The following is a 27,748-nucleotide window of genomic DNA, read 5'->3' on the forward strand; positions in this document are numbered from 1 at the left end:
TGTAATTTTGCTACTGTTGTGAATCACAGTGTAAATATCTATGTTTTCTGATGGTCTTAGGCAGCCCCTGTGAAGACTCCCAAAGGGGTCTCAACCCACAGGTTGAGAACCACTGCTGTAACACCTTTTTAATGACACCACCACAATGGGTCACAAAACCTTGACTTCAAAGTCAGACCCTACAGAGGTTTTGGAGGGTTCCTCTGGGATGTGGCCTCTCCTCAATTCTGCCCTAGCCAAATTCACAACTATTCATAACTGTTCACAACTGGTCTCTCAGCCTCCACCCACACCTCCCCTACGAGGGGCCCCTCACTTCCATAGCCCTGTCCCCACATCTTTCCCAAACTCTGTGTCACGTCCTCATTATCTCATGATCTAAGAGCAAATGTCATACACAGCGGTGACCCACAAATGGCTCAAAAAGACTGAAAGGCATGTAGCCAGCCATGTGCTCCACATGGAGTCCTCAGGGCAAAGGGCCGGCATGCTACAGAAAGCTTCTATAAGAATTATATCACTGAGCGAGCGTAGGCTGCCTGGAGACAGGCTTCGGTTCAATTCCAATCCTGCTTCTGTGCATATGTACATAGAGATAAATGTGTGCAAGCCACGTGTATTCACACATATACTTAAGTCTGTGTATCATCTATACACTTACAGATCAAACTGAAAAGTTAAAATGTCCCATAATTTTTTGAGAGTAGTCTTGAAATTTTTATCATGGAGGAGTGGTATTCCAATTTTTTTTTAAGTCCTGGGATCACTATATCCTGATTCTGTTGGCCAATTCAGAGCATTCTGAGAATAAAAAGGACTTCAAGTCAATTGGTAATCTAATAATCCAATATCAACCCCACTAAGTTGCCCTCAAGCTTACAAATATAATACAATGTAAGTGCCACCTAAAATTCCACAATACAGATAGAACCAGCTCCTACTGGGGGCCATGATGGCACACCCAATACTCTGTAGGTGAACTGAGCCAGGAGAACCCAAGGCCTGTATCTTCAGTGAGCAATAGCTACTCAGAGGTCTTCTGGGTCCACCCAGGCAAGGGTGATCCATCTTATCAATACTGGCATGCAACCGTGTGTTGCAATCTTAGAAGTAATGGGAGACAGGTAACCTACGGTGAACTGCAAGCTGAAAAGGAGGCACTTACCCAAAGAATTACTACGTAGAAAGCCAGTTTACTGAAGAAGAAGAAAAAAAAGAAACACCTAGTTTTCTTAACATTGGGAAATATCAACCACAGATTGCCAGCTGTTTTCTTTTGAAACAACACAAAAAACAGAAGTCCAAAGACTTGGGAAGTTCAGGCCCATAATCGGCAGAAACTAAAGGATGTGTGTACGTGTGCGTGAGTGTGTGTGTGTGTGTGTGTGTGTGTGTGTGTATGTGTGTGTTTGCTCCACCATGGTATGCTGTCTTAAGACCCCAGCTCCATTTCTAACACTGCACCTCGCCCTACAGTCTCTAAATTTGAGACTCTTAGTACAAAGCTCATGACTCAGTTTCCAGAGCTCACTTCTGTATGGCCCTCTTGACTCCCGCGGCATCTAACCGATGGTCTGGGTCTATATACTGCTTCTTGGAGCAGGCATAGTAGCACACTCCAGTAATCCCAGCGCTCACTCAGAGAGACAGAAGCAGGAGGACCAAGTACTCAGCAGCAGCCCGACCTATACATACTAGTGAGCCCTTACTCGAACCCAGGCTGAAGCCCTGCCTCAGCGCCAGTTTACTTGCCTAGAATGCACAAGGTCCTGGCTTCCATCCTAAGCACCATTTAAAAAAAAAAAAAAAACCTAACTAACTAAATACATAAATGACTTAAATGTTGTATTACACATCTATAATCCTATCTAGAAGAAGGAAGCAACAGGCCTATAAAATACCCCCATGTCCTAGGTTTCCCCAGTGGAGCAACACAGAGATGCATGCAACCAATGGGTGCATATGGGACAGAGCTGCCAACTGGGCATGCACTGAGACAAAAACCTTAACTGCCAACTGCCCCCTGCACACTCGTAGAAAGAACGCTTAGGACCTCGGGCCCAGTGACCCATATACTTAAGCATGTCAAAAACCATCCCTGCTAGAAGAGTTCTCCTTGCTAACCACTCATCATGCATCAACCTAAAGCCACCTTGTCAGCAGGAATTATGAGGAGGGTCTGACTAGTGTCATTTATTCCCGTTTGGTCCCTCTGAAAAGGGAGAGACTAAAATGTCTCTGGACTTAACAGCCTGTACCAGAATCACCTGAAGATACTGAAGAAGCAGTTTCAGAGGCCTGGCATGCAACACACCCATGTCCCCAGGTGATGCTGATGCTGAGCAGGCTGTTTCCAGGGCAACAGGGGAGATACTACTGGGAGGCTGCACAGGTACCTGGCTAGGAAAGGGCTCACTCAGAAGATAATGGAGAGGGGGGAAGAGGAGGAGAGAGGAAAGATGGGGGCAAGGAGAGTGGGGGAGGGGGAGGGGAGTGGGACTGGGAGGAGGAAAGGAAAGGGGTCTTTTAATAAAAAGTAAAATGAAATTAAATAAAAAAAAAAAAAAGACAATGATCATATATCTGCAGGCGCCAGGCATGGTTTCCTGTTCCCAGAACCCAGACCGTTTCTGTGAGGATACAACCAAGAATACTTTTTTCTCCACAGAGAGGCCTGTCTTTGTGTAAAATGCTTCAAGCTGGTTGGGTGCTCACAGTTTAAGCCTCATTATGCCTCTGTTAGGCATCTCGCTAGTGGAGAAGAGGTATGTTCTTGATGCTCATTTTTAACTGTTTTAAACTTGGGGGTAGACAGAGACCTTCAGAAATGCTGTTCACACATGCGTCATCTGTTCACAGTTAGTGACAGGCTCCTGTCGAATCCATGTTAAGACGGTGCTGACAGCTCCAACAAGTGCTGGGGAGCCCAGGCCCTCCCGAAACACCACGTTCAAGCTCCTCCACCACATATGTCATGCTTCCACAGGCGTGTTCTAGACTCTCCTGCTGACACTGGGATCTGAAATCACCTTGAGGGGTCAGGGGGATGGCTCAGTCAGTAAAGTACTTGCCTTGAAAGCATAAGGACCTGCAACGTACAGTCAAAACAGAAACAGCCAGGCATGTGAGATCCCCTTGTGATTCCAGTAGTGAGCAGACAGGCAGGTCCACAGACTCCCTGGCCAGCCACCATGCCCTAACTGCCAAACCCCAGGTTTCAGCGAGAGACTGGCAAATATGTAGATAGGTAGGTAGGTAGATAAATAGATAAGCAAACAAACAAACAAACAAACAAACGAATGAATGAATAGCAAGGTAGATAAGTGTGGGGAGCAGTACCTGCCATTATCTTCTGACTTACACACACACACTCACTCTCAGGAAAGCACTGGTACACACAAACACATGCACACATACAAACCTATGCCCCTCCCCACACATACCTGAAGAAATGCAAGATTGTTCAATTATTACTTAAGTTGGAAGCGCACATTCTCTCTCAGTTAGAAACACATACACACACACACACACACACACACTCACACACACACACACACCAGCCTGAAAAGCATTAACTTTCCCTGCACTGCAAACTCCTTAAAACAGGAAATAGATTGCTTCCTTTCACTGCAATCCTTTCCTCAGGAAAACATGACTCAGGCGACCATATTGCCTCCTTTCGAATAGATAACACAGGGGTTTTCCATCCTGAGAGTGACAGTCTCCTCGCCTTGAGGTGACTAAGAAACTGAGTCTAAAAGGGAACTTGCCTTCAATTCCCTCCCTGCTTGCCCTGCCCTATTGAGAAGTGAGACATTACATATTTATAAAAATGTTCAACTCTTGCTTGCTGAGAATTTCCCAAAATACCATCTATTCAACTAAAATGGCTGTTTTCTAAAGTAAAAATGAGGGCAGTCCGTCGGCAGGGCAAAACATTTTCAGTCCGATCTGCCAGTTCCTGTACTCTAATACTTTCAAAGTTTTCAAAGGCAAAACGTTCTAATTTCTCCGCTTATTGATCTGTGACTTAAAGGGCTGCTTTGTCCCAGTAAACACATCTGCATCTGCCCTCCTGGACACAGGTTAGAAACCATTCAATTAGCCATTTGATGTCAAAGAAGATGAACCAGGCTAAGCGCACTTTCACAGAAACTCTATTCAAAGGGGAATGAGCAAGTTCAGACACTGTAGCTCCAGCAGAATGCTCCAGAAAAGAACAATGACGTGACCAGAGCATGTGAAGGGAACGAGACAATGGGCAAATGACCAGCACACGTGGCAAGACAGGAATCAGGACAAGGGGACTCGGCAGAGGACTCACCTAATCCTGATAGGAGGACAAGAACGAGACAGGTGCCCCAATTTCCAATGCGGTGCTCAAAGCACTGAGATTGAAAGCGATGGATGGGTTGTCTTACACTTGACTTCAGAGTCCAGCATGGCCTGCATCACAGTCTAAAACATCGTCCTAGAACACGGCAACACACGCAGCTGGATTCCAAGTTCACTGCTATCGCAAGAAGCCAGAGTGATCCTTCAGGAGCCGCATCAGACAAGGCCACCGCCGTGCCTCGAATCCCAAGGACAAAGTTTTCTGGTGCCTGTCCACGACGCACACATGCCCTGACCTCTTTTCTCTCTCAACGCCCTCTCCCACTCTGCCTGCCATCCTGTCAGCCTTTCTCTTCACAAGTCCACCACCCTTCCTTCCCGCAGCCCCTCTCCTCCCCCCGCCCCCCCACAAACTCCACAGGACCCTGGCACAAATTCGTCTCTCACGTGATGGTCCTCTCCCTATTCTGTCCACAGCCAGCTCCTTCCTCTCGCTCACGCCTATGTGACATGTTTTCAGAGAGGCCCCTCACCAGTCGCCCGGTCTCTCCTCCACACATCTGTTCTGCTTTCACGTCACACTTAACACAGATGTCTTCTCCTTCACCTGGGTAGTGGCAGTTATCTGTCATGTCACATTTATCCAGCTAAGAGCAGCCGAAAGCCTGACCCAGAGCACCACCTGGAACTGGGTACTTCCTCGAAAATCACCAGCAGCCTCCATAGCTATGGGCCCCTCCTTTGGCTTTAGCAAACTGAAGCAACCACCGACAAAACATTGTGGGAGGAAAAAAGTTCTGTCTGTGTCAAATTATGTATACACTGGTTATTATTATTATTATTATCAACATTAAACAATGTGGTTTCACATATCCATTACACTGTATATTATAAACAATCTGATGACTGTTGAAAACATGGGGGGGATCCATGTAGGTACCATGCAAATGCTATGCATTCCTACATGAGAGAATGAGCCTCCCGATGCATTAATATCCAGGAATCCTAGAATCAAACCTGTCCAAACGGAGGGAGGGGTCCCATTTATTAAAGTAATTTGAAACACATCTTTCAACCTCAACACAGAATGTCACCCCAGCAAGAGGTACCACTGAACTGTTTTCAAACAAAAACGTCACCCAATCTTTTTTATATCCCAGTCTTCCCGGAGGATAGAAGGGATCCTCTCAAGAAAGGAAAGGGAAGTGACCAGGGACACCAGAGGGCAGGAAACAGCTGATAAGTCCACTTAACTTGCCTCCTGTCCACCAATGGAAAAAAAAGGAGACTGTCCTGTCACAAACGATTATGAGACGTGGGAGAGGTGACAGTCAGCCACAGGGGTATTGAATATCTAAATAAAAGTCATTCATTGTATGCCATTCATTCTCTGTGAAGTCTTTTGAATTAATAATACGTAATACGTGTGTGGATATTTATACACTGCATACCACGCCAAGGGTTCTCCCTATACCGTATCTTTTCACTCTAACTAAAACCCTAGGTGTTAGTTACGATGTGTCCCTTCTCTGAGATGGGACAAATATAAAGAAGAACTTGGCAAAGTCACAAGGCAAAGCTTTCCAACCTCTGTGTGTCAGACACAGAATCTGAGTCTGATTCCCCCTTCAAAGTCTCTGCATCTTCAGTCCCTCATCCTGCCCAGCCTTCTCTCCCAAAGCAGGAGTATACTTCATGAATCAGCTCGAGTACCAATTGTTTAAGAAAGTTAAAAACACATTAAGTGTGAACATGTGTGATGCTACCAGCTCCATGTGCTAACTGTACCACTCAGACAAGAAGTGTGGCATTCAACATAAAACTAAAATTGCTTTGGGGATGTAGATCAGTATCTAGCATGCCCATGGCGCAGGACTGGATCCCACCGCTACAATTAAAATAAAATAAAAATGTAACACAGAATTAAGAAACTCAGAGAAGAAATGGTTTATTCTATCACTGAGCTACGTTCTGATAAAACAGAGCAAAATCAAAACTTCACTAAGTCACTGGTAGCTAATGCCCAACTGCTGGGAAGTAAAGTTCCTGATCTCAAGGGTTCTAAGGGAGCTTCGGCCAAGTCACACCTTCCTTCCCACAGTGCAGATTAGAAGGAATGGGGCATTCAGTCCCAGAGAACCAAAGCCTGTCAAGGCAGACTCGGCTGGCCCCGTCCAGATCTGGGACAGCTCATCTAACTTGCAAAGCCTCCACTCAGCACCCATGGAGATGTATGTGAAAGGTCTGTTCATGCAAGCCCAGAAAACCGCTAACGGGAGAGGGGGGAAAGAAAGCAGAAATGAGAAACCAAGATAGAGCCGGGCGGTGGTGGTGCACGCCTTTAATCCCAGCACTTGGGAGGCAGAGGCAGGCGATTTCTGAGTTCCAGGCCAGCCTGGTCTACAGAGTGAGTTCCAGGACAGCCAGAGCTACACAGAGAAACCCTGTCTCGAAAATTAAAAAATAAAATTAAAAAGAAAGAAAGAAAGAAAGAAAGAAAGAAAGAAAGAAAGAAAGAAAGAAAGAAAGAAAGAAAGAAATGTGAGGTGAGACCACAAAGGCTCACAGCTGCAATGACCACAGAAGAGGCAGAGGCACGGCCATACTGGGGCAGGTAAGAGGAGGCTGGCTCCCAGCTCTGTCCACTGAGGTGAACTTAACAAGTGAGTCTCTGAAGGCTGAGGCTGCCCATCCCCAATGGTATGAAACCCAGGGCAGCTAAGCTTAGCATGACACAAACTTCTAAATTTTGAAAACCGTTCTGGTTATTTATTCCAGGGATGACTTTCAGTGTCTCTTCCCTCCAACAACCAAACATACACAAATCTCAAAGGCAGCTGCAAATGGTCTGCTCTACGTAGTCATGGCATAGAAGATACCATTGGCCAAAGGCCCCTCTTGTCCTAAGGACTGCTGAGTCACATGAAAATAATCGTCAGCCATGGTGAACACTGATCCGCACAGTACCTCGTCTCAAAGAACGTACATAGATAAATAAAATCCAAAGTTGTTATGAGCATTCTGAAAGTCCCAGAGGAGAGATAAGGAATCACAGGAGCTTAGGCACTTAGCTGAGAACTACCTGTGCTGTTGCTAGGTGATGCTTATAAGTAGAAGCCGTAAGGTGCTTCTCTGTCTTAATGAGTGGCCAGGTCAAGCATCCTCAAATGAAGAGTGAGTACTCAGAACTCAAGAACAGAGCTCATGTGAAGCCCAGCAACCCCAAGGACAGGGGCAGGACCTTCCAACTAAGTTTAAAAACATGTTCTCAGCTGTGCGTTACAAGAGGGTTCCTCTGACTGTAAAGGGTGTGTGATCTTGTTAAAATCCAGGTTCTGATATGGTAGGCCTGGAAAAGCCAGAGGAGGTCAATGAACCTGATGTCGGGTGGGTATTGGTGGAGGCAGGAGGGCCATTTTAATCTTATGCTAGCTAGAAGTTGAGTTCCTATTAAAGCAGGGGCCAAGGAGCCTGGGGAGGTGGCTCAAGTGGACGAAAGTGCTTGCCAATAAAACACAATGACCCCAAGCTCGATCCCCATAAGCCAAGTGAAAAAGCTAGGCATGGGGGGGTGGGGGGGTGCTTGTAACACCAAACTAGGGGGGCTGAGCTAGGAGGGTCTCTGGAGCTTGCTGGCTAGTCAACCTAGCTGATAGATACATGAACCTCAGGTACTGGTAAGAGATCTTGTCTCAAAACACGAGTCAGACAGCACGCGAGGAATGGCATCTGAGGTTGACTTCTGATTCCACATACAGGTGAGCACGCACTCACATACACACACAGAGGAAAAGAGAAAGGCAGACCGATCATTCACCATATTCACAAGAGGCATGTATCGTCGGCTGATCTAGAGCCCTCCTGACAGGCTGTAAGTGCTGCCCCAATCCTCTGACCAGTTGGGAACTGGCAGAGAAGGCTCTCCAGCGGAAACCAGTACTCCTGCATGGTCAGAATCCACCTCAGTGCTCACAGAACAGTTCATGACCTGAAGCTACAGGATGAAGGGAAGGAAGCAATAAAAAAAAACATAGCAGAGCAATTTATGGAGCACTTGCATAAGATCACACAGTCAGAGACAAACCGGGAAGCCAACCGAGCTGACACTGGTGCCCACGCTCCCAGCCACTCAGCTCCTCTGACTGGCGAGAGGCATCACAGAGATGAAGAGATGGAGGAAGGCTTCAAAGCACACACTGCTTGTAAACCCATGACCCCAGGCAAGCCCTTCTTCCTGTCTCCATTCCCTTAATATGGGGTAACAATGGTATCTACCTCTCTGCTTGGGTTTTCTGAGGATTCAAAGAACTGTGTCTAAAGCAAGCTCTTGAAACAACATGTACCACGTAATAAATGCTTCATTTAATGTTTTTCCAATATGATGATTAAGAAGACTTTAATGCTGGAGCCCAGGAAACAGAAGAGAACCAGAGAGGGGGTAGACTTTCAGAAAGAAGTGTCTGGACATACGGTAAAATGATGAGCCTATAGCTCCTGAGAACTCCACATCCCAGTGACCACAGAGGCTAAAAGAAACGGTGCACCATCAACTGGACAAAACCCTGGACCCCATATGCCACAGGGGGAAACAACAGTGCCCAATAGTGTAAGGTATCACACTACAGTTGACCTACAGTGTGAAACCCACCAGCCCCTCCATGAGCACACAGTGAAGTCCTTTAAGGTTGCTAATACACCGTATGCTCCGGCATTCCAGGGAAAGAGTGGAGGACCGGCAAACGCCCCCAGTGCCACCTACCCGCCTGTTCAGCCTTGGAAGAGAAGAGCCTCCTTCACTGTCTGATGGAGCCTAGACAGTGACTAAGGCTGGCTAGCAAGGGCACTGGCTGGCAAGCGGGAGGATTCCGGCAGGAAAGCTCTCCAGATGTGCTCACTCAGTTCCACACTGAGCAGGACTTGCCAGTTCTAGCTGATCATAGCTGGTCATAGGGAAGGACAGGGACGCTGGGCAAAGGGGTGTCTTCCTTCTTGACCACACTGCTCAACAGTGTGAAAACAGAAACATAACTGTGGGCAGAAGTGTAGTATAAAACTTGTATTTAAATCGAGCTTTGGGACAAAGACCTCATCTATTTTAAGGTTCTGACCTGAAGATACTCAAGAGAAATGAAAATATGACACTACTTCTACAGTAGAGCTGGCCTGTAAGTAGGAAAACTACTCATGTCATACTTGAAGTACATCTGTGAGCACAGGTTATATTCCATGTTCAGTACTATGTGGCAGACACACTGCCTATCACTTATCTGGACTCCCTTCCTTCCTAAACACCACATTCCAACTCTTTATTGCTACAATGTTCCCAACTGGGTGTTGAAAGTCTGGCACAGTGGGAGAGCACTTGCCTACCACATGTGAGGCCCTGGATTCAATTCCCAGCAGCACACATGTACATAAAAGGTAATCAGCTTCCTCTCCAGCCTTAAGTGGTCATGTGACCATTCTGATAGCTATGAAAGACTGGAATAGGATTCACGGGGAACTTATTTTTACGTGCCTTGGTGTTTTGCCTGCATGTATGTCTGTGTGAGGGTACTGGATACCCTGGAAATAGAGTTACAGAGAGCTGCCATGTGGGTGCTAGAGACTGATCCTGGGTCCTCTGGAAGAGCAGCCGGTGCTCTTAACCACTGAGCCATCTCTCCAGTCCCTCAGAGAACCTTCTAAAGAGGAGTCTTGGCTGTCACTGGGTATGATATTAAGGCTGTTTTCCCAGCCTGACACAGGAAGAACCTGGGACAGAACAGCCATCCGCACTGAGGCACCACAGCACAGGCTATACCACATATACGCCACATGAGGCCGGGATGCCAGAAGCCCCTGGACTGCCCAACCTCACTCTTATACAAGAGAAAACTAAAACTCCCAGTTGCCTAACCCAATGAGTTGCCTCTACATGTTGTAAAATTTGAAGAAAAAAAAACAAAACAAAACTTTAGCTAAGTTGTTTGACTGGACAGGTACCATGAAGGAGGTAGGAGTTCATCTCATGTAGTCTAACACACTGTGATCACGTAGAATAAAACACTTGTATGCTGATGGCTCTCCCCCACCAACACAGGATATTAATAAATTACATCATGAGAACACTGTGGGCCTACTCCGAAGTGTGCTGAGAGTCTTGGTGTGTTCTCTGCATTGCCCTGGAGAAAAAGTCTGGGAAAATGTATAAAACAGCAGCTAAGCACTTGGGTCAAATACTGTTCACCAAGCGGCTGGGTGTCACAAATGAGTTTAGCATCTCCGAGTCTCGGTTTCCACAAGTTACAAATGAAATAGCAGCTCCTGCCTCAAAGGTGGTAGTACATATTAAAATGAGCTGATGCTTGCACAATACCCAGCCCCGCGCCTGAGACTGTGAATATTCATTCACCAGGCATCTATTCATATCATGGTAAAGCTGTCGGAGAAGGAGCCAAACGTTAGTATTAAAAGCCAGACGGGTGTGTTTCTCCAGCACAGTACATGCTGGCTTTCTTGACATGACTCTGTAATAGTGACATAAGCACAGGCTGTGGATGTGGCTGATGATCGATGGTGCTTTTGACAGTGCTGCTGTCACACTCACAGTCACAGAACAGCCAGAGAGGCAACATCTACATGACAAGCTGCTTTTCCTGGGCATGTAGTTTTAAAGAGGGAGCCGGGTGGAGAGACTAGCAGAGGCAGCTAAAAACAGCCCGCTAAGCAAACAAGTGTCAACTGTTTATTACAAGGTCAGTACCTGTGCAACGTGATAGCAAGAAACCGTCACAGAATATATCATGCAAGCTGGAAGAACATGGCGTCCGGCCACTCAAGAGTTCTGGCAAATATTTCCACCTTCTACTTATTTACTTATTTATTTATTTAAAGATTCTAACCCAAAGCATCTAGGTCTTCCTAGGATGCTGCCAAGTGCATTTAGTGCATGTAACCTAAAATTGAGTGAGCATCCAGAATCTGAGCCACCCACAGCTGCTCTTTCAGGGGAGCACAAAAGTTTTTCTAGATTAGAACAGCCTCAACCAAGCCATAAGGCCAAACCCCAAAATGTATCTTAATATTTCTTCCTTTTAGATCAATGATAATAATAATATGATGATGAGAATTAACATTTTTCTCCCATCTAAGAGAAGATGAAGGAAAAAAGGAAGGAGAGAGAGGTCTGTCTGTCATCTGACGTCTGCCTGTCTATCTGTCTCCGGTGTGCCTGTCACCATTTTTCTGTTACCTTATCAAATCTGGCAGAGCCACAGGAAAGCCAGCGTGATCCTGTCAGCCCTTCATGAGATTAGAACAGTACCATACAACAGAGAGGCCATGAATGTGAGCCACAAGCCTGAGCCGTGTTACTGAAAACTGTAGAGGCCGTAATTAACCAAATAAAAAGTAAACGGCTGGAGTTCATTTTAGTAGTAAATTTTATTCAAAATACCATCACATCGATAGGTAATAAGTATGAAAATTGTTAATATTTTCTACTCCTTCTTCATACCGAGTCTTCAAACACCTTGTGCGTTGTATACCTAGTACCTGGCAATTACGCCCAGCCACACATCAAGGACTTGAGAGCAAATGTAGCTACTGGCTCAGCAGGCTCTGAGGACCCCTCAGTAGTGGTGGTACAGTCAAACATGCCATCTGCTTCATCCCAGCAAGCTAGCCGGAGCACCTGGTACTGTCCTCGCTACAAGTTACACTTCAAGTTAAGGGAATGAGCTTAAAATAACTTAAGTCTACTGCTGCTAACCCGGCCAGAGTCACCAAGGCCTATCTATGTCTTCATCCTTTTCACCATGGCTTTACTTTGAGAGTCCTGGAAAGTCTGGCTGATAGAAAAACTACTTTCTAAGACAGTATTCTGTGTTTTCCTCCAGAGAAGCCAAGGATAATCGGACATACACCACACACTTCACTCCTGGGACAGCCCCTTTCAGTGACCTATATAAGACACCGGCTGGAGAAATGACAGGATGGGGTTTCCATTGTGCCACTGCCATGGGTAGGGCAGTTTGAAAGATGACCTGAACACAGCAGCTTCACCTACTTGTCATGTCTACTGAGATAAACAAAGGCAAAGGCAGAGGGCTTAGCCAGGTGTGAAGCACACTACCAACTCTAGTTACCTACTCTTCACCTGGAAGACCAATTTGGGGGGTGAAGGGGGGGTTTGGATAACTTGAAACAGATGTTGAAGTGAGGAGGTGGGACCCCTGAGACTCTAAGGTTGATTTCAGTAAACTTTGTACTACTGGAAGAGGACAAAGAGAGTTGAGTGCCTCTGGCAACTGTCCCTAGCAATCATGAGAGAGACAAGATAAAGTAACAGGGACCCTTCCAACTCCTGCCATACCGCCCAGCACCCACTGAGTTTCCTCTTCCCGAGCACTGTACAGAACCGGACTGTGTCCCAGACACTCAGCTCCCTCACAGTGCTTTACTGGCCTCAAAATGCTGCGCTCTTGGGGGTCCTGGCGCCTCCAGAGCTGAGTCCCTGCCTCTGCGGGAGTCCTGGCGCTGAGGTTCTCGCTGGCGCGAAAGCCAGTTCGCCCTCTCCAACCCAAACAAACAGGCTGGGCTGGCCGCAGGAGTCTTCATCTACCTGCCCAACTGCTGGGTCACGCCCGCAGCATGCTCGGAGCCCGCAGCCTTTACTAGATCCAGGGGCAGTCACCCACACAAAGACGCCTTGTGCCTCTGCGCTCGGCGACAAGCAGCAAGAGGCGGGCACGGTACCCGAACAGGCGTCAAATCCCTAGTCCCACACTCCCAGCCGGTCTTCCACGGAAAGGCCATCCCATAGCTCCCTGGCTTAAATATGGGTGTCCCGTCGGCTGCATACAACGCGCGCACCCCCACCAAAAGATAGGAGCAGGCGCACCAGAAAGGGGCGCACGAGCGACTGAGAAGTTTGCTTTGTCGCCGGCAGGAGGGGCCGAGCACCCCAGTGCCCAACTCTTGGCCCGCCCCATCTCCCGGGCTGCAGGACCCGGGCGGGGGTGGGGGGGGGGGGGTCCTTCACCGCTCGCTCACCTCTAGTCCAGTCCACCACTTGTTTGGGGCTCCACTTGGTCACGGGCTCCATGGTAAGCTGCTTCGCCGCCCTTGGGCTGGGGAGTCGACGGCGGAGTCCTGAAGCCTGCGCCCGCGGTTGTCCCCTGTGCGTCCCGGGCGTCCGATCAAGCCTGCATGGCCGCAGTCAGCCGGCCATCGCGCAGCGGCTCAGAGAAGGGAGCGCGGCCCTGGGTCCCTGCGCACGGGACAGCTGTGTCCGGTACGGCTGCTCCCCGCAGCCACCACCGTCCAGCTGCGGTTCCCCGCACGCCGCTCGCTGATACAGCGGCTTCTCCGCGACCACCGCAACTGCGAGCGCAAGGTTGCAACCTCAGACCCCAGGCCGGGGCTGCTCTGGCGGGGGATTCTCCTGGCCGGGACCTTCTAGATCGGCTGGCCCTCTGCGGCTCTTGCGAGCGGTGTCCGCCTCCGAGGTCCCCACTCCGCGTGCGCCGGCGCCTCGAGCCTTCCCGCCAGCCGGTCCCACCTCCTGCGCCACCGTCGCGGGCCGCCCGGGCGGGGAAGAACGCGGAGCGTGCGCGCTCGGGTCGCAAAGTTTCTACTCCGCTCGCCGCTCCCGGAATAAGAGAGGGGGCGGGGCGGAGCGGGAGCAACACGTGGGAGGGGGCGGGGCCGAGAGGAAGCAACACGTGGGAGGGGCGGGGCCTAGATGACGCGGACCCCGGTGGCTTTCCCTCCTGCATCCCAGCTCGGGACTCCTGGGCTCTACTTTTCTTTTTCAAGGGATGGGCTAGAGCCCCTGCCTGAGCCCTGGAGAGCCGCTTGGCTCCGAAGAGGTCCCAGCTTAGTGGCAGCCGAACGAGCTGAATCCTGTAAACAGTTTTGTTCTTTCTTTGTTGGCTTGAGATGTGTCTGTTTTAGTTTTAAAAGCTTCGAGTCTCAATCTCGCGCAGCCAATCAGCGGTCTTCCTTTTAAGTTTCCCAAAGTAGGCCAGTTGCGTGTGTTTTGGACAAAAGGATGGCTGTGTACCACTGCTCTCCAGGCCGCTACAGTGTATCAACTCCTCGGTTTAATAACACCAGAGTGGCAGCTCCTCGAGTTGTGTTTTGCCATAATGTAATAGTCATATTTTCTAAATGACCTAACCCTTGATTCAGATTAGTCATTAACCCTGAGGCGAAATTTGTCAGCGAGCCAAAAAGAAAAGAAAAAAAGAGAACCTTGCCCAGTTTCAGCCTCTGACAAGGGGAGGAAAACCCTTTCCGCACTACAAGCCTCAATTTGGAAGCAGAGGACTGAGGAAAACCCTATAACCGGTGTTTACCGCCCTCCCGGCCTCCCTGCTTCACCTCCCACACACATGCAGACACTCTTTTGGCCCCTAGTGAGTCTTCTTTCAATTATAGTTATTGATTTCCATCTTCCCCTGGGCGACTATTAACCCTATCCAAGGAAGAAGCTGCTTGGTATTTTGGGTATATTGAGCTGGATTTGTTCTTCCTCTTCCAACTACTTAGCTTCCGGTTTAAAAAAGTAGTTGGTGTTTATTCATTCAGTAAATACCCGCAGTTGCTTCCCCTGTTCCAAGCACTGTGTTCCTATTTGCTCTGTTAGGATAGATGCCCTTTATTACACGTGAGAATCACCGCTAGCACCCAGCTATCTGTTGTATAGTGAGTGTTCTGGGTGTATACCGTACTATCTGCCTTAGCCCTCAGGTGGTGCAGTTGCATATGCAACAGAGACGTACAACTATCAAAAATAGCGATTTTTTTAAACCAAAAGTAATTACCCAATCCAGAAACTTAACAAAGGCCATGAGAAGATTCCCGGTAGAGTAGTTGCCCTCTTTTTAAGAAATGATCTTTGACACCTGTCTTTCCTTAACCATCTTTCTGGCCTCCAGAGTGCAGAACCATCTTGACCTTTGGGAACTGTGAATACAGTTTCAAAAATAGCTATATGATTGAAACATTAAAAGCTGGAATTCCAGAGTCCAGTTTGCCGAATTTCATCCCACAGATAACACAATCTACACTTTCGGCACATAAACAAAATATGCAAAGAAAGCCAAGTTAAAATCTCCAACCCGAAAGACCAATTAACTATCTAAATGAATTAGCGATGTGTTTACTCTTCCAGTCCTGCAGGCTAATTACTATGTAAATAAGGCCTTCTACCTTAATTATAGCTGTTAGCATGTGAAAGTTCTAAGGTGTGCTGACTGCCAGCCGAAATGCAAACTTTACATAGAAAGTTTGGCACATCAAAGAGGAAGGATTTTAGATAAGCAGCTACGGAAATGGAAGCGTATGCAAAAACGATCATTTATACACTTGCCAGTTTTCTTCCTGCTTGTCCCTGGTGGCCTTGTTGGGTGGTACCCACACTCTTCAGCAGGAGTACCCTTCCTCCTTTCCGCCTTGACGCTTGCCAGGGTTCGTCCCACATAACTGGGAACTGAACAAACCCTTTGATTGAATTTGATATGTTACAGTGTAGATACTAGAGCCCATTCATCTGCATTTCCCTCTCCTCTCCTTTTCTCTTCGAGCCTCCTGGACTATTTAGGTCCTTTATTCAATCAACAAAATATGTTGAAAGTGCTCATACTGTTCTGAACTGAGTACGAAGAAGATTAAGAATCTCACTCTCGGACAGCATGACACTTTACCAGGAAGGGTCTTTCTTCTGTCGCCTTTAGGCAGAAGACAAAGACCAAGAGGCTACAGAGCAACCCGGACCAATGAGTTTGGGGATCAATTTCACATTAATAATTTGAGTCTCTTCAAAGTTTATTGGGTTTAGTTGAGAAGTAGGGCCTAAGCACTTTGGAGACAAAGTCATTACTATAACTACTGAATAACCACGTGCGTAAAAGACTCTGAGCCTTTTGCCAGTTCAAAAGACTTCCTATAAAGAGATAAATGTGAAGGTATTCAAAGGCCAGCTGCTCCAAATGCATTTCCTCTCAGCTGAGGTCCCTTCTTTTGATGGTTGTCTTTCTATCATGATGTTCCTTTTCCAAATCTGAAATTTAGAATCATTTCATCTTTCCCACATAGAAATTGACTCTTGTTGTCTTGTTTCTCTTTTAGCTTAAAAGACAGCAAATCATCCTGCCCAAGTTCCCCCAGAGAAGTATCCCAGAGTGGGACAAGTATTCTTATCTATGATGTCACCTGGCTGCAAAGCCATCCATCAAGGAAATTACCCAGGCTGTTGAGCTTGTCTCCGCTCAGCTCCAGTGGGCCTGGATTCTTCACACCACAGTAATGAAATTATCTCTCTAAATACACAAGCGTCCCATCAGATAATCCAGGTGGTAAAGTTCTCAAACATTTTTTTTCATTGAAATAAATGCAGCCTTATTTGCTTGAATTCTTTTGATCATTTGGGAATCTTAATGACATCATCCCCCAGACAGTAGGAGAGCTAATGCTGGGCTTTCTCTTCCTGACTCTCACCCGTATCTCACAGACCAACGTCAATAACATAAAAATTGCCTCATGTCACTTATTGGTCCTTATTATTATTTTATTTTTATTTATTTGGTTTGTGAAACTAGGGCCTCATACAAGTTAGCAAATACTTTACCATTAATCTCTATGTCCAGCCTTCTTGTGGTTATTTTTAGGCTGGGTCTGAGTAAATTGCCCAAGCTGACCTTGAACTTGGTGTTTAGCCCAGATAAACCATGAACTTGTGATCCTTTGCCTTGGGCTCCAAACTAGCAGGTCTTAGCAATGTAAACCACCAGGCTTGCTTTTCTTGATTTATTTTCCAGTGCTTAGAAAGGGACCCAGGGCCTTGCACAAGCCCAAGTTCATCCTCTGCCTCCACTATTTGAAGTCATGTTCAGAAGAGCCGATTCAAATAAAGAAACACTGACCACTGTCAATGAATTCTAAGGATCTAGAACAGTGATTCTCAACCTTCCTAAGGCTGTGACCCTCTAATACAGCTTCTCATGTGGTGGTGGTGACTCCCCCAACCATAACATTATTTTGTTGCTACTTCATAAATGTAATTTTGTTACTGTTATGAATTTTAATGTAAATATCCCATATTCAAGACATTTGATATGCAACCCCAAAGGAGTCAGAACCCAGTGTTGAGATGGTCTGATCTAGACACATATGTTGGAAGAGTTGCTACATGAAGCAACACAGTTATGCCTCTTACCCTCTGGTGCTAAAGCAGCTAACAGGAGCACATTGCATAGACAAGACGATGGGTCCTATCCCCCACCCCCACCCCTTGGATGCAAGATACTTTCTATTGCAGCTATCAGGTTGCAGAGTATCTAAAAAGAACAAATGCCATTCCCACCTGTTGTTCCCGCAGCTCACGAAGCTTCGTAGGTCTTGTGATCTCTCTGGACAAGTAAATATGACACCCATCGGTTCCAGGCTCAATGATCCTTGTGTCAAACACAAGTTTTATGTTGATGTTGACAGACAGAGGCAGAGGGTGAGAAAGCACAAGAACCACTGGAAATCTCTTTTTAAACTTCAATTAGTCCAAGTAAATCTTGAGCATTAGAAATAAAACACAGATTTGAATATTATAATTCGCTCATGTTAACGGGACAGACAGATAATTGTTTCTGTATTGCTTTATGATTTTTCTTATTTGATTTGGTTTAACAGAAATATTTTATAAAAACCATTTCAAGTCAAATAGATGTTGGGAATAGTGGCCCACTTTAATTCCAGCACTTGGAGGCAGAGCAGGTCCTGTTGCATTCAAGGCAAGAGCTTTACTGAAGGGATTTTCCAACCAGCTCCAGAACTTTGCATGTTTTTGTGGACTTTTTGTTTCAGCGCTGAGGATTGAGCACAAGGCCTTACACATGCTAGACATTTTTTTTTACTAAAATGTATCCCAGGTCTCCCCCCTCCTAATTAGAGTTTACGACAAAATAAAGATATGCAAATACCAGAACTATCCAGACTGCAATTATTGTGACTCAGACTTTGGTTATAAAATTTAGGATTTCACTTATATTAACATCAAATTTTTTAAAAACAATAGAAGTATTAAACACCGAGAGAAACTCATCCTCATCTTCAGTCATCAGATGTGACTTGCTTTTCGTTTGAGGGTCCAGCTTCCTTGTTAATTTTCAGCATCACCGGATGAGCTAAGAGACACTCTGAAAGCTGGCAAAGCTCCCTTGTGGATGTGTCTGTGAGATGTTTCTGGAAGAAATTAACATTAGAACCAGTAGACTATGCAGAGAGGCTTCCTCACCCACCAACCTATAAGAGAGGCTCCCTCATCAACCCCACCAGAGAGGCTTCCTCACTGACCCACCAGGAATCAAGAACAAGAAGGTAGAAGAAGGCTACATTTCCCTCAGTAATCCGTGGCTTCTCTCATCTCCTTCTCTTGGCATCCTTGTTAAACTGGTTGTCAGTTCATACCTAGAAAGGTCTCAGATGTCCACCATGCTGAATTTCCCACCAATGTGAAGGAAACTGTCTGTCCTGCCCGTCTCATTAGAAGGGGTAATATCTCCATGTAACCCACATAGTGTGAAGTTTATCTGATTATGTTTAAGACAATTTTCTCATTTCTTCGGGTACCACTGGGTTTTACAGTTATTTTTTGCAAAATGGGAGTAATTCACAGAATGGTGTTATCTTCGGTTACTAATTAATACACTAAGAAACTTAAAAACATTCCCTTCAGAGAAAAGAAGAGACTTAACACTGTTGTTTCTCTAAAAGTCCAGAGGTGGTGTCCTGGTCACTCCCTAGCTAAGCTACCACAATATTAGAGTCTCCTACTGAGTGGTGGGGCACATGACTTTAATCCCAGCACTCAGGAGGCAGAGGAAAAGGTCTACAGAGACAACTTCAGGACAAGCCAGGGATACTCAGAGAAACCCTGTCTCAAAAAAAAAGAGTCATGGCAGAGACTGCCCAAAGGGAATCCTGTCCTGCAGACAAGTTGAACTTGATAATCTAGAATGTACCATTTCATTCATTAAGAGGTTAACCTTGTAACATCAACACACATGGGGCCACAGAGTCAAGTCTCTCTGCAATTCCACACATGTATACAAGAGTCTCAACTAAGTGGCCTGAGAGTACTTCCTTTACCCTCTTTCTTCTTCTCCTTCTCCTTCTCCTTCTCCTTCTCCTTCTCCTTCTCCTTCTCCTTCTCCTTCTCCTTCTCCTTCTCCTTCTCCTTCTTTCTCCTCCTCCTCCTCCTCCTCCTCCTCCTCCTCCTCCTCCTTCTTCTCCTGAGGAACCATGCATTGTCTCCTGCCTGCTTTCTGGGCTAAAATGTAACTGACCACAATTTTAGATTTTTAGCACATTTTGGAGCATTTATGTGCCAACAACCCTCAACAGGGCTTTTTTTTTTTTTTTGTGAAGCTATTTCCACTTAATTGAAACTTTCCCTCCTGAAAGAGGAAGAGAGATGGGGAGGATCTGGGAAGCTGAGAATGCCTGCAGGACTCCAGAAGCTCATTAAGGAATGAAGCTGAGAAAGTGAGAATATTGACAAGACCCCTCCCCAACATTGAGCAAACAGTAGACAGTTGCTAGTGGACAGAAGAGTGTGTGATTGAACAACTTTCAAGTTGGGCAGGTATCCAGCTTTCATAAGCTGTCATCGATGCAGTGACACAGCTGTCTTTGAATTACTATGCTCCTGTAAGTGACCTCAGGAAGCTCACTGGCCCACCAAGATATACTTGTGTGGTCACATACTTTAATTGGTCGTCAGTGTCCTGTTGAGATGAATAATGTGTTCATGTCTCTCCAGGAAAAGTTGTATAATGAGGTTCTACTTAGAAGCTACACTTTCAAGGACCTCAGAAGACATATCACCAAAATCCTCTGCGTTGGGGACCACAGGAGTTTTTTTTTTTCTTTTTTTTTACTGAGCAAATAAAAAGTGCATATGTTTATCCTATTCAACATTCTGTCTTGATATGTTTGAATGGTATCCTAGCTAAATCAAAGTATGCAAGGATTTAATTTTAACCGTAGATCATATGATTCTAGAAAATGAATCTTGTTCAATATGAATATGAATTAATGATGTGTAAGCTTACATTCACAAACTCAGAAATGAAAAAGAAAAAAAATCAAGTAGTTTCATTAAGGAATTCTAAATAGATTGTATATTAGTAACCAAAATAATAAGAAGAAAAATGTAAAAATAAATCCATTTTTTTCCTCCTGGCCGCTTAGTCCTCAAAAATAACAACTCTGAGACTAATTATTTATTAATAAACTGCCTAGGCTGTAAGCTTTGGCTTGGTCTCTGACTTGCTCTGACTTATTATCCTTTTTATTCTAACCTGGGTTCAGCTACATGGCTGGTTCCCTCTTCTTGTCTTCTTATGTCCATCTCCTCAGCATTCCTGGGTGAATCTTCCACCCTTACTATTGCTCAGAATTCTCTCTATCCCTGCTGGATGTCCCACCTCCTATTTGCTGCCTAGATCATTGGCCATAGCTTTTTTAATTGACAGGTGATGCTTATAAGAGATTCTCGCTATACAGAAAAGCTCAGGCTCACACTTTGCTAGCTTTATTATACAGCCCAAGACTACCTGCCTACGGATGGTGCCGCCCATGGTGGGCTAGGTCCTGCTGCATCAATTAACAATCAAGACATCCCCAACCCCAAGCATGCCCACAAGCCAATCTGATCTAGGCAGTTCCTTAAGCCAGGCCCTCTTCTCAGCTGCCTGTCTCTAGGCTGTGTCAAGCTGACAATTAAAGCTAATTAGAAGACAGAGCTCATTTTGCAATCTCCGAAGCAGATCATTTAATTTGTTTTTAAACCTGTCAGGATAATAAATGTCATTCTGGAACATATAAATGTGTTCATAGCTGGGTGTGCTGGTATACATCTATAATCCCAGCACTCAGTAGACTGAGACAGAAGGATCGTAAGTTCTAAACTAGCCAGGGTATGTACACCCTCACGTTCGGAAGCAAGAATACGCAGTCAAAACTTCACAACTACAGTCTGGTATGGGAAGATGGACTAAAAGGTCTGTCAGCCTGATTAACTTTACTGATAACTGGAAAATGCAAAGGGGCAGTAATGTGAGCATAGTGTGGTAAATTTTGAGTGGCCAGAATAAACCGTGCAGCTACACTTTAAAACTGGTGAGGCTGCAGAGATGGGGCAGTGAGTTTCCTCTGTCTCCAAAGCTTTCTTATTTGCATCCAAGGACCTATTCAATGGATCTAATTATTCTCCACTACGTCCAGCCAAGTACCTTCACTGCTAAATTGGCTCTTTATTCCATAATACAATTTTCTCTGTGTTTATCTGCCACAGTGATTGTGTCTTCTACTGTGTTTGCATTCAAGGGACACTGAAGAACACTGCTCTGTGAGTGTTTAGAGTGTATTTTATCATGCAAATCTAAATCAGCTTTTAAAGGCTCGTGATTATCTCATTCTCCATTCAACAGAGCTGAATGTCTACCACCATCCCCTACTGAACAAGAGGCGTCAGTGAAATACCATTTATAGATATTAAAAAGACAGATATTTTTTTCTAAAATAAAATGTAACCTGCTCAAGAAAATGTGACTTCAGTAAACTGGATCGCTAGCCTAGTCTTATGGAATGTGACTGAAGAGGTCATGTGTGAAGACAGCTTTGGGGCTGGGGTGGGTCAGAGCAAACTGCATACACTGTAGTGGGTACTTTAGGAGAATAGGAAATGCCAGGTCTTGTGCAGGTTGCTTGAACTAAAACCAGGTTGGCTGACATAACCCTGAGAAAACATCCCTAGAGCGTAGAGAGATGGAACTGTGGAAATGAGAGGGTATGAGTGAGTCAGGGATATATATATGTGTGTGTGTGTGTGTATCAATATCATGATGGTATTTGTCAAGAAACAGCAGCCACATTTGTCTTTTGGTCAGTAATTTCAAAAGCTAAAATACAAAGAGAAAAAAAAATCATGATCCAAACCTCAAAAAAAAAAAAATAGTGAGAAGCTCATTTTAGAAAGAAAGCAACTAGATAAAATACAATCTCATAAGTTATCTTTGCTACCTAACCCTTCCCTAGCCCAAGAAAACTACCATTGCCTACTCTGTTGGAGTGAACATTCTTGATAGGTATTGCTTACAGACTTCTGCAATGAATAGATAGATAGATAGATAGATAGATAGATAGATAGATAGATAGATAGATGATAGAGAGAACGATATTTACACAGTAATTATCTATATATACATACACAATATTAATTTTCACATTAGATAAATACCTTTTATTAAGACATTTAAATGAGGGAGGGAAGTCTAACTTCAACCCACGTATTTTCCTTTCCTCAGAATTGCACTTCCAAGATTAGGTGCTTTTTCTCCAGCTCTACTCAGTCATCGTCTGAACTTTCCAGGGGAGAATTCATTCCCTGGAATGAAGCAGGCTACATCAGTCAAAGGAAGCTGCTGGACAGAGGTTGTTATTGGCAGTAGGTCACAGAGCTACCTGAGGGAAAGGGAAGGGTGGTGTTTACCACAGTTACTAATTACATATGCCATGTTATAGAGAACACTGCTACAAGACACACCAGTGTGGGGCCCTCGTGTCCCTTCGATGGCTCTGGAAAAAAAAGACACCTAACAGGAAAGGTTCACTTGAAACCCAAAGAAGCCTTCTAGACTCTGTGCCAAGTAGTTGGAACTAAAGATGTGACAAAGTCCTGACCCACTCTGGGTCAGTGCCCCCAACCTATGACCTTATTTGGATATAGTAATATACAATCAAGTGAAAATGAGATCAGGGTTAGCCCTCATCCAAGATGAAAAATTTAGACACAGAAACAGACAATGAGAGGAGGGTAGTAAAAAAAGAGCCAGAAAGAAAATGTCTACCTTCAAGACAAGAAGAGCATCCTTGAGACCCCAAGAAGGAACTGAGCTTGTAGACATCCTGATTTGGATGCTCAGCCTTCAGAACCATCAAACAGTAAGACTGTTGTCTAACTAGCTCAATTCATGTTACTTTGTCCTGACAGATTTTGCCAAAGGAGTCGCTGTTCAAGAGCCCCAGGTTTGCATCCAGTGCCTATGTGGTGCTCTTCCTGGGATTCTCCTCACACAGGTGAGGAGGACTCTCCAGTTCAACATGCAGTGTGCTGTGTAGCAGAGAATAGTTGAGCTCTGGTGTTCACATCCGTCCATCCAAACCCTCAAAGCATGGAATGGCATTTGGTGTGAGGAGAGAACAGGGGATATGTTCTGAAGCCCGGGCTGCTCACACTCCCAAAATAACATAACCACAGGGAAACTTGCGTACAAACAAACCTCATGTCTCACAGCAGTCTGTTGTTTTAAGATTGTATTTTCTTACTTTTAACAGGGTTACAAGAAAACAAACAGATGCAAAACTTAATGAAGTATCACAGGCAAACAGCTTTGGAACCACACGAGGAAGAGAACTTGGCCAAAAAGCACCCTGAACCCCTTTCTTTAAGCTATGCCCTATCTACAGCACCCTCTCTTCAAAAAGCAAGTACATGCCCAGTCCTAGATTGATGGCTTTCTTGGTTTTTACATGGCTACTCATCCGAGCTCATCCCTTTGGATATATAGCTACATCTTGTCTATTTTTTCTATCTTATACATTGTTTAATCTACAATTTCCAGTCCTTCCTTTTCCTCATATTTTGAAAAGTCCATTTATTTATTTATTTATTCATTCATTCATTCACTCATTCATTCATTCATTTGTATCTTTGTTTGTTTGCTGTGCACATATATGTGAATGTGTACGGGTGTGCACATGTCATGATCACACACAGAGGTTAAAGAATAATTTTGAAGAATCCATTCAGCTCTCTCCTTCTACTGTGTGGATCCCTGGGATCAAAGCTGGTTTATTCTCCTAGCTGCTGGCATCTTTATCCCATGAGCCATCTTGCCACCCCCTCCCTTCCTTTGCCTTCTGTCTCACTGGTATCCCACGGTCTGCATGTCATTGAAGCAAGGTTTTAACTATTCTTCTCTTCTCCACATTTTCTAAGATTAACTATTTTAACTAGAAACTTGATTAGACTCAGACTCCGTCTGTTCTCAACACTGATGATGGTCAATAATTTAAGAACATTGTGCAAAGATAGAAGCAAAAACAAGAGATGGGAAATGGCTCAGTTGGTAAAGTGCTCACAATACAAGCATGAAGACCCAGGTTCGAAACCCCAGCACCACATAAAATGTCAGCCATGATAACCTCATGCTTGTCGGGCTAAGATGGGATGTGTCCTGCTGGCCAGCCAGTCAAGCCAAACTGATGAGCGCCAGGTTCAGAAAGGAACTAGTCTCAAAATTTAAGATGGAAAGAGACTTGGGAAAATATCACATGTTAATCTCTGACCTCCATGTACATATACATACATATACACAAACACATATGTCCATATACACCACATCCATACGCAAACACAGAGAAAGAGAGAAACAGAGAGAGAGAAAGTGGGCGCATTTTCAAACAGCCAAAGACTAATGGAATCGGTTAAGGTTGAGCTCGTATCCTCCAGAAGCCATATACCTGTGAATGCACTTTATTTGGGAATAAGAGTATTTACAGAGATGGTCAGTGATGAGGTCAGCTCAACTGACTATCTAACCGATAGCTGAATTGATGATCTCTACATCCAGTGAGAGATGCTGTCTTAAAAGTAATGTGGAGAGGGGCTGGAGAGACGGCTTAGCGGTTAAGACCACTGACTGCTCTTCAGGTCAATTCCCAGCAACCACTTGGTGGCTCACAACCATCTGTAATGGGATCCGATGCCCTCTTCTGTTGTGTCTGAAGATGCCATGGTGTACTCACATACATAAAATAAATAAATAAAAAGTAATGTGGAGATCAATGGAGGAAGACCTCCTAACATTGACCTCTGACCTCACGTACCTGTACCTACACACCCACGTGCATGCACATACATGAATACGTACATGCCTCCCGCACCAACATACTACTTCTGTTAACATCATTATAGCCATTTTAGTAAATCATAATTATTTCGTCATTTTCTCAACTTTAATTTCTGCTTGGGGTAATACTGACAGCTATAATTCACATAAATCCATCTGAAAGCTCTTTGGGTCCTCTGTCAGTTCCACGGTGACCTCATGGAACTAAACACTGAAAACCCACTGATTTGGTGACTTTGTGAACCTGTATTATCTTGACTCTACCTTCAGAAAAATAATCTCAACCTGGAAATAACACAGCAAGAAGAAAAAACAAAGGGAAGTAGGAGAGGGGGAAGTGGGAGAGGGGGAGGGAGAAGAGGGGAGGGGAAAGGGGGAGAGGGGAGGGGAAAGGGGAGAGGGGACACAAGGAAGAGGGAGGGGGAGAAGGGAGGGGAAGGGGAGAGGGGGAAAAGGGGTGGAGAAAGGGTGAGAGAGGAGGGTGAGAGGGGAGGGAGAGAGGGGGAGAGAGGAGAGGGGAAGGGGAGAAGGGGAGAGAGGAGAGGGGAATGGGAAAGAGGAGGGGGAGAAGGGGGAGAGAGGAGGGGGAGGGGGAGAGGGGAGAAGGGGGAGAGAGGAGAGGGAGAAGGGGGAGGGGAGGGAGGAAGGTAGAAGATGGGAGGGGAGAGGGAGGGGGAAGGAGAATAAAGGAGGGAGGAGAGGGGAGAAACTCCAAAGAGGAACTGTACTCTCTCTTCTGTTCTAAAAACAACAGATTTCTATCCCATTTTTAGAACGCTTTTTGAATTTAAGATTAGGAAGAAAAAAAACAGAATTAACAGAGCAGCGGTTCAATATTTAATTGTTTCTGATAGATTATTTTACAAGCAACGTTAAGATAAAATCAACAGAACTTAGAACCCAGCTACTGCAAATAAAAAAAAAACAGATTTATTTTATTTTATTTTATTTTATTTTATTTTATTTTATTTTATTTTATTTTATTTTATTGTTAGATTGAGAACAGCACTAGCTGCCAGATGCGGCACAGTTGAAGGATTTTGTAGCCTCCACCGACTTCTTTACAAACAGAAATAGAAGACATGACTAGAAGGGGTGCCAAAAAATTAGCTAAAATTTTTCTCAAGTTTTCAAACTTGGACTTAGCATTTCTTGGGATGAAAAGCAACGCCTTAAAGATCCCAGATGACTGTTGTGTGTAGCTTGTAACTGACTGTTCCGAGGTGAAGGTATTGCGCATGCCTGAGGAAGACTCAGCTTGTGGGTCTGACCTCCCTCTTGCTTCTTCCCCAGTCCTCCCCCGATTTCTGCCCTGAGCTCACTACTTTCTGACACCCCAGCCTTCTCTTCTCTCCTGACTGAGTCCGAGGTCTGGCATCACCATGAGATAGCACAGGGGCCTAAGCTATACCACACATGCCTCCTCACGGACCCTCGATTCTCTACTTTCTAGATGGGGTTGACATACACCCACCACACGTGGCAGTTAGCATTCACGGAGAGCACTCTCTGGAATCTTTATAGCTCCAGGCAAAATATATTCTTCAGTTCTACAATCTCTATCAACTTGGACTATAACACTGGTAGGGGTGTCAGGATACCCCTGACATACTGTTTCCAGGTGAGGGACCCAGCTTTGGATCAGCAATCGGAAGTGCTAGGCTGAAGGCTGTTCCGGTTGTTTGTGACCAGCTCTTTCCTTCCTTACTCTCACTCACCAGCACACCTAGCCATAGCTCAAAGAGTCTGGAAGGCAACGCTTTACCTTCAGGGACCCTCATATTCCTGTATGGCCACCCTGAATTTACTTCCTTCTCTCTTTCAGCTCGGCAGCTTCTGGTATGAGTGTGTTGGGTCCTACTGCCTAAGTCTGAGACTCTCCACAGCCAGCAGCTCTGGAGCTGGAGCGCCTAGATCCAGCAGCCTGTGTGGCAGAGGAGCATTGTGGGAAGATTTGGTGTAGCAGGATGTGTGTAAACAGAGCCCTGGCTTGGCATATGTACGGGACAATGGTTAAGAGGATGCAAACACCCTGTAAGGAAATGCTGAGATCAGGGGAGGTCATCGGCTTGGAGGGGAAGACAGTATAACAGAGGGAAATGGCAACTTTCAGAGGGAACATTCTGGTCTGATTCAAAATACACCGAAGGCAAGAATGAGGGATCATCTGTGGGTCTGTCTTATAAAAATATAATGATAATGATAGTCATTTTTGTAAAATGCTAAACACATGTACTTAACTACTGTGCACCTCTGCAACAGTCATTCTGCTTGTTGGACGGTGTGAGCTCACTCTTGCTCACCTGGTGTTCATGTCACCTGTGACCCTTTTAACATAGCTCCCTGTCCCCAGTAATACTAAGAAAGACTATGACACATTCACTGAGTCTGCAAAGTAGTATGTACGTGCTGTGTGTGTGCGCGCGCGCGTGTGTGTGTGTGTGTGTGTGTATGTA

At 45.4% G+C, this 27,748-nt stretch overlaps 1 protein-coding gene across 1 annotated transcript in view; it reads right to left on the reverse strand.

Annotated features, from left to right (window-relative positions):
- The window catches only part of Cnksr3 (CNKSR family member 3), a 95,075-nt gene extending 81,098 nt beyond the window's left edge, over positions 1–13,977 (reverse strand). Inside the window, exon 1 of the mRNA XM_028764329.1 lies at positions 13,372–13,977. Within this exon, the coding sequence (XP_028620162.1) occupies positions 13,372–13,423 (52 nt within the window). The 5' untranslated portion in view covers positions 13,424–13,977. The remainder of the gene's footprint in view (positions 1–13,371) is intronic.
- Between the last annotated feature and the right edge of the window lie 13,771 nt (positions 13,978–27,748).

This window comes from Grammomys surdaster, unplaced genomic scaffold (assembly GCF_004785775.1).
Source record: "Grammomys surdaster isolate TR1022 unplaced genomic scaffold, NIH_TR_1.0 143, whole genome shotgun sequence".
NCBI classification, from domain to species: Eukaryota; Metazoa; Chordata; class Mammalia; order Rodentia; family Muridae; genus Grammomys; species Grammomys surdaster.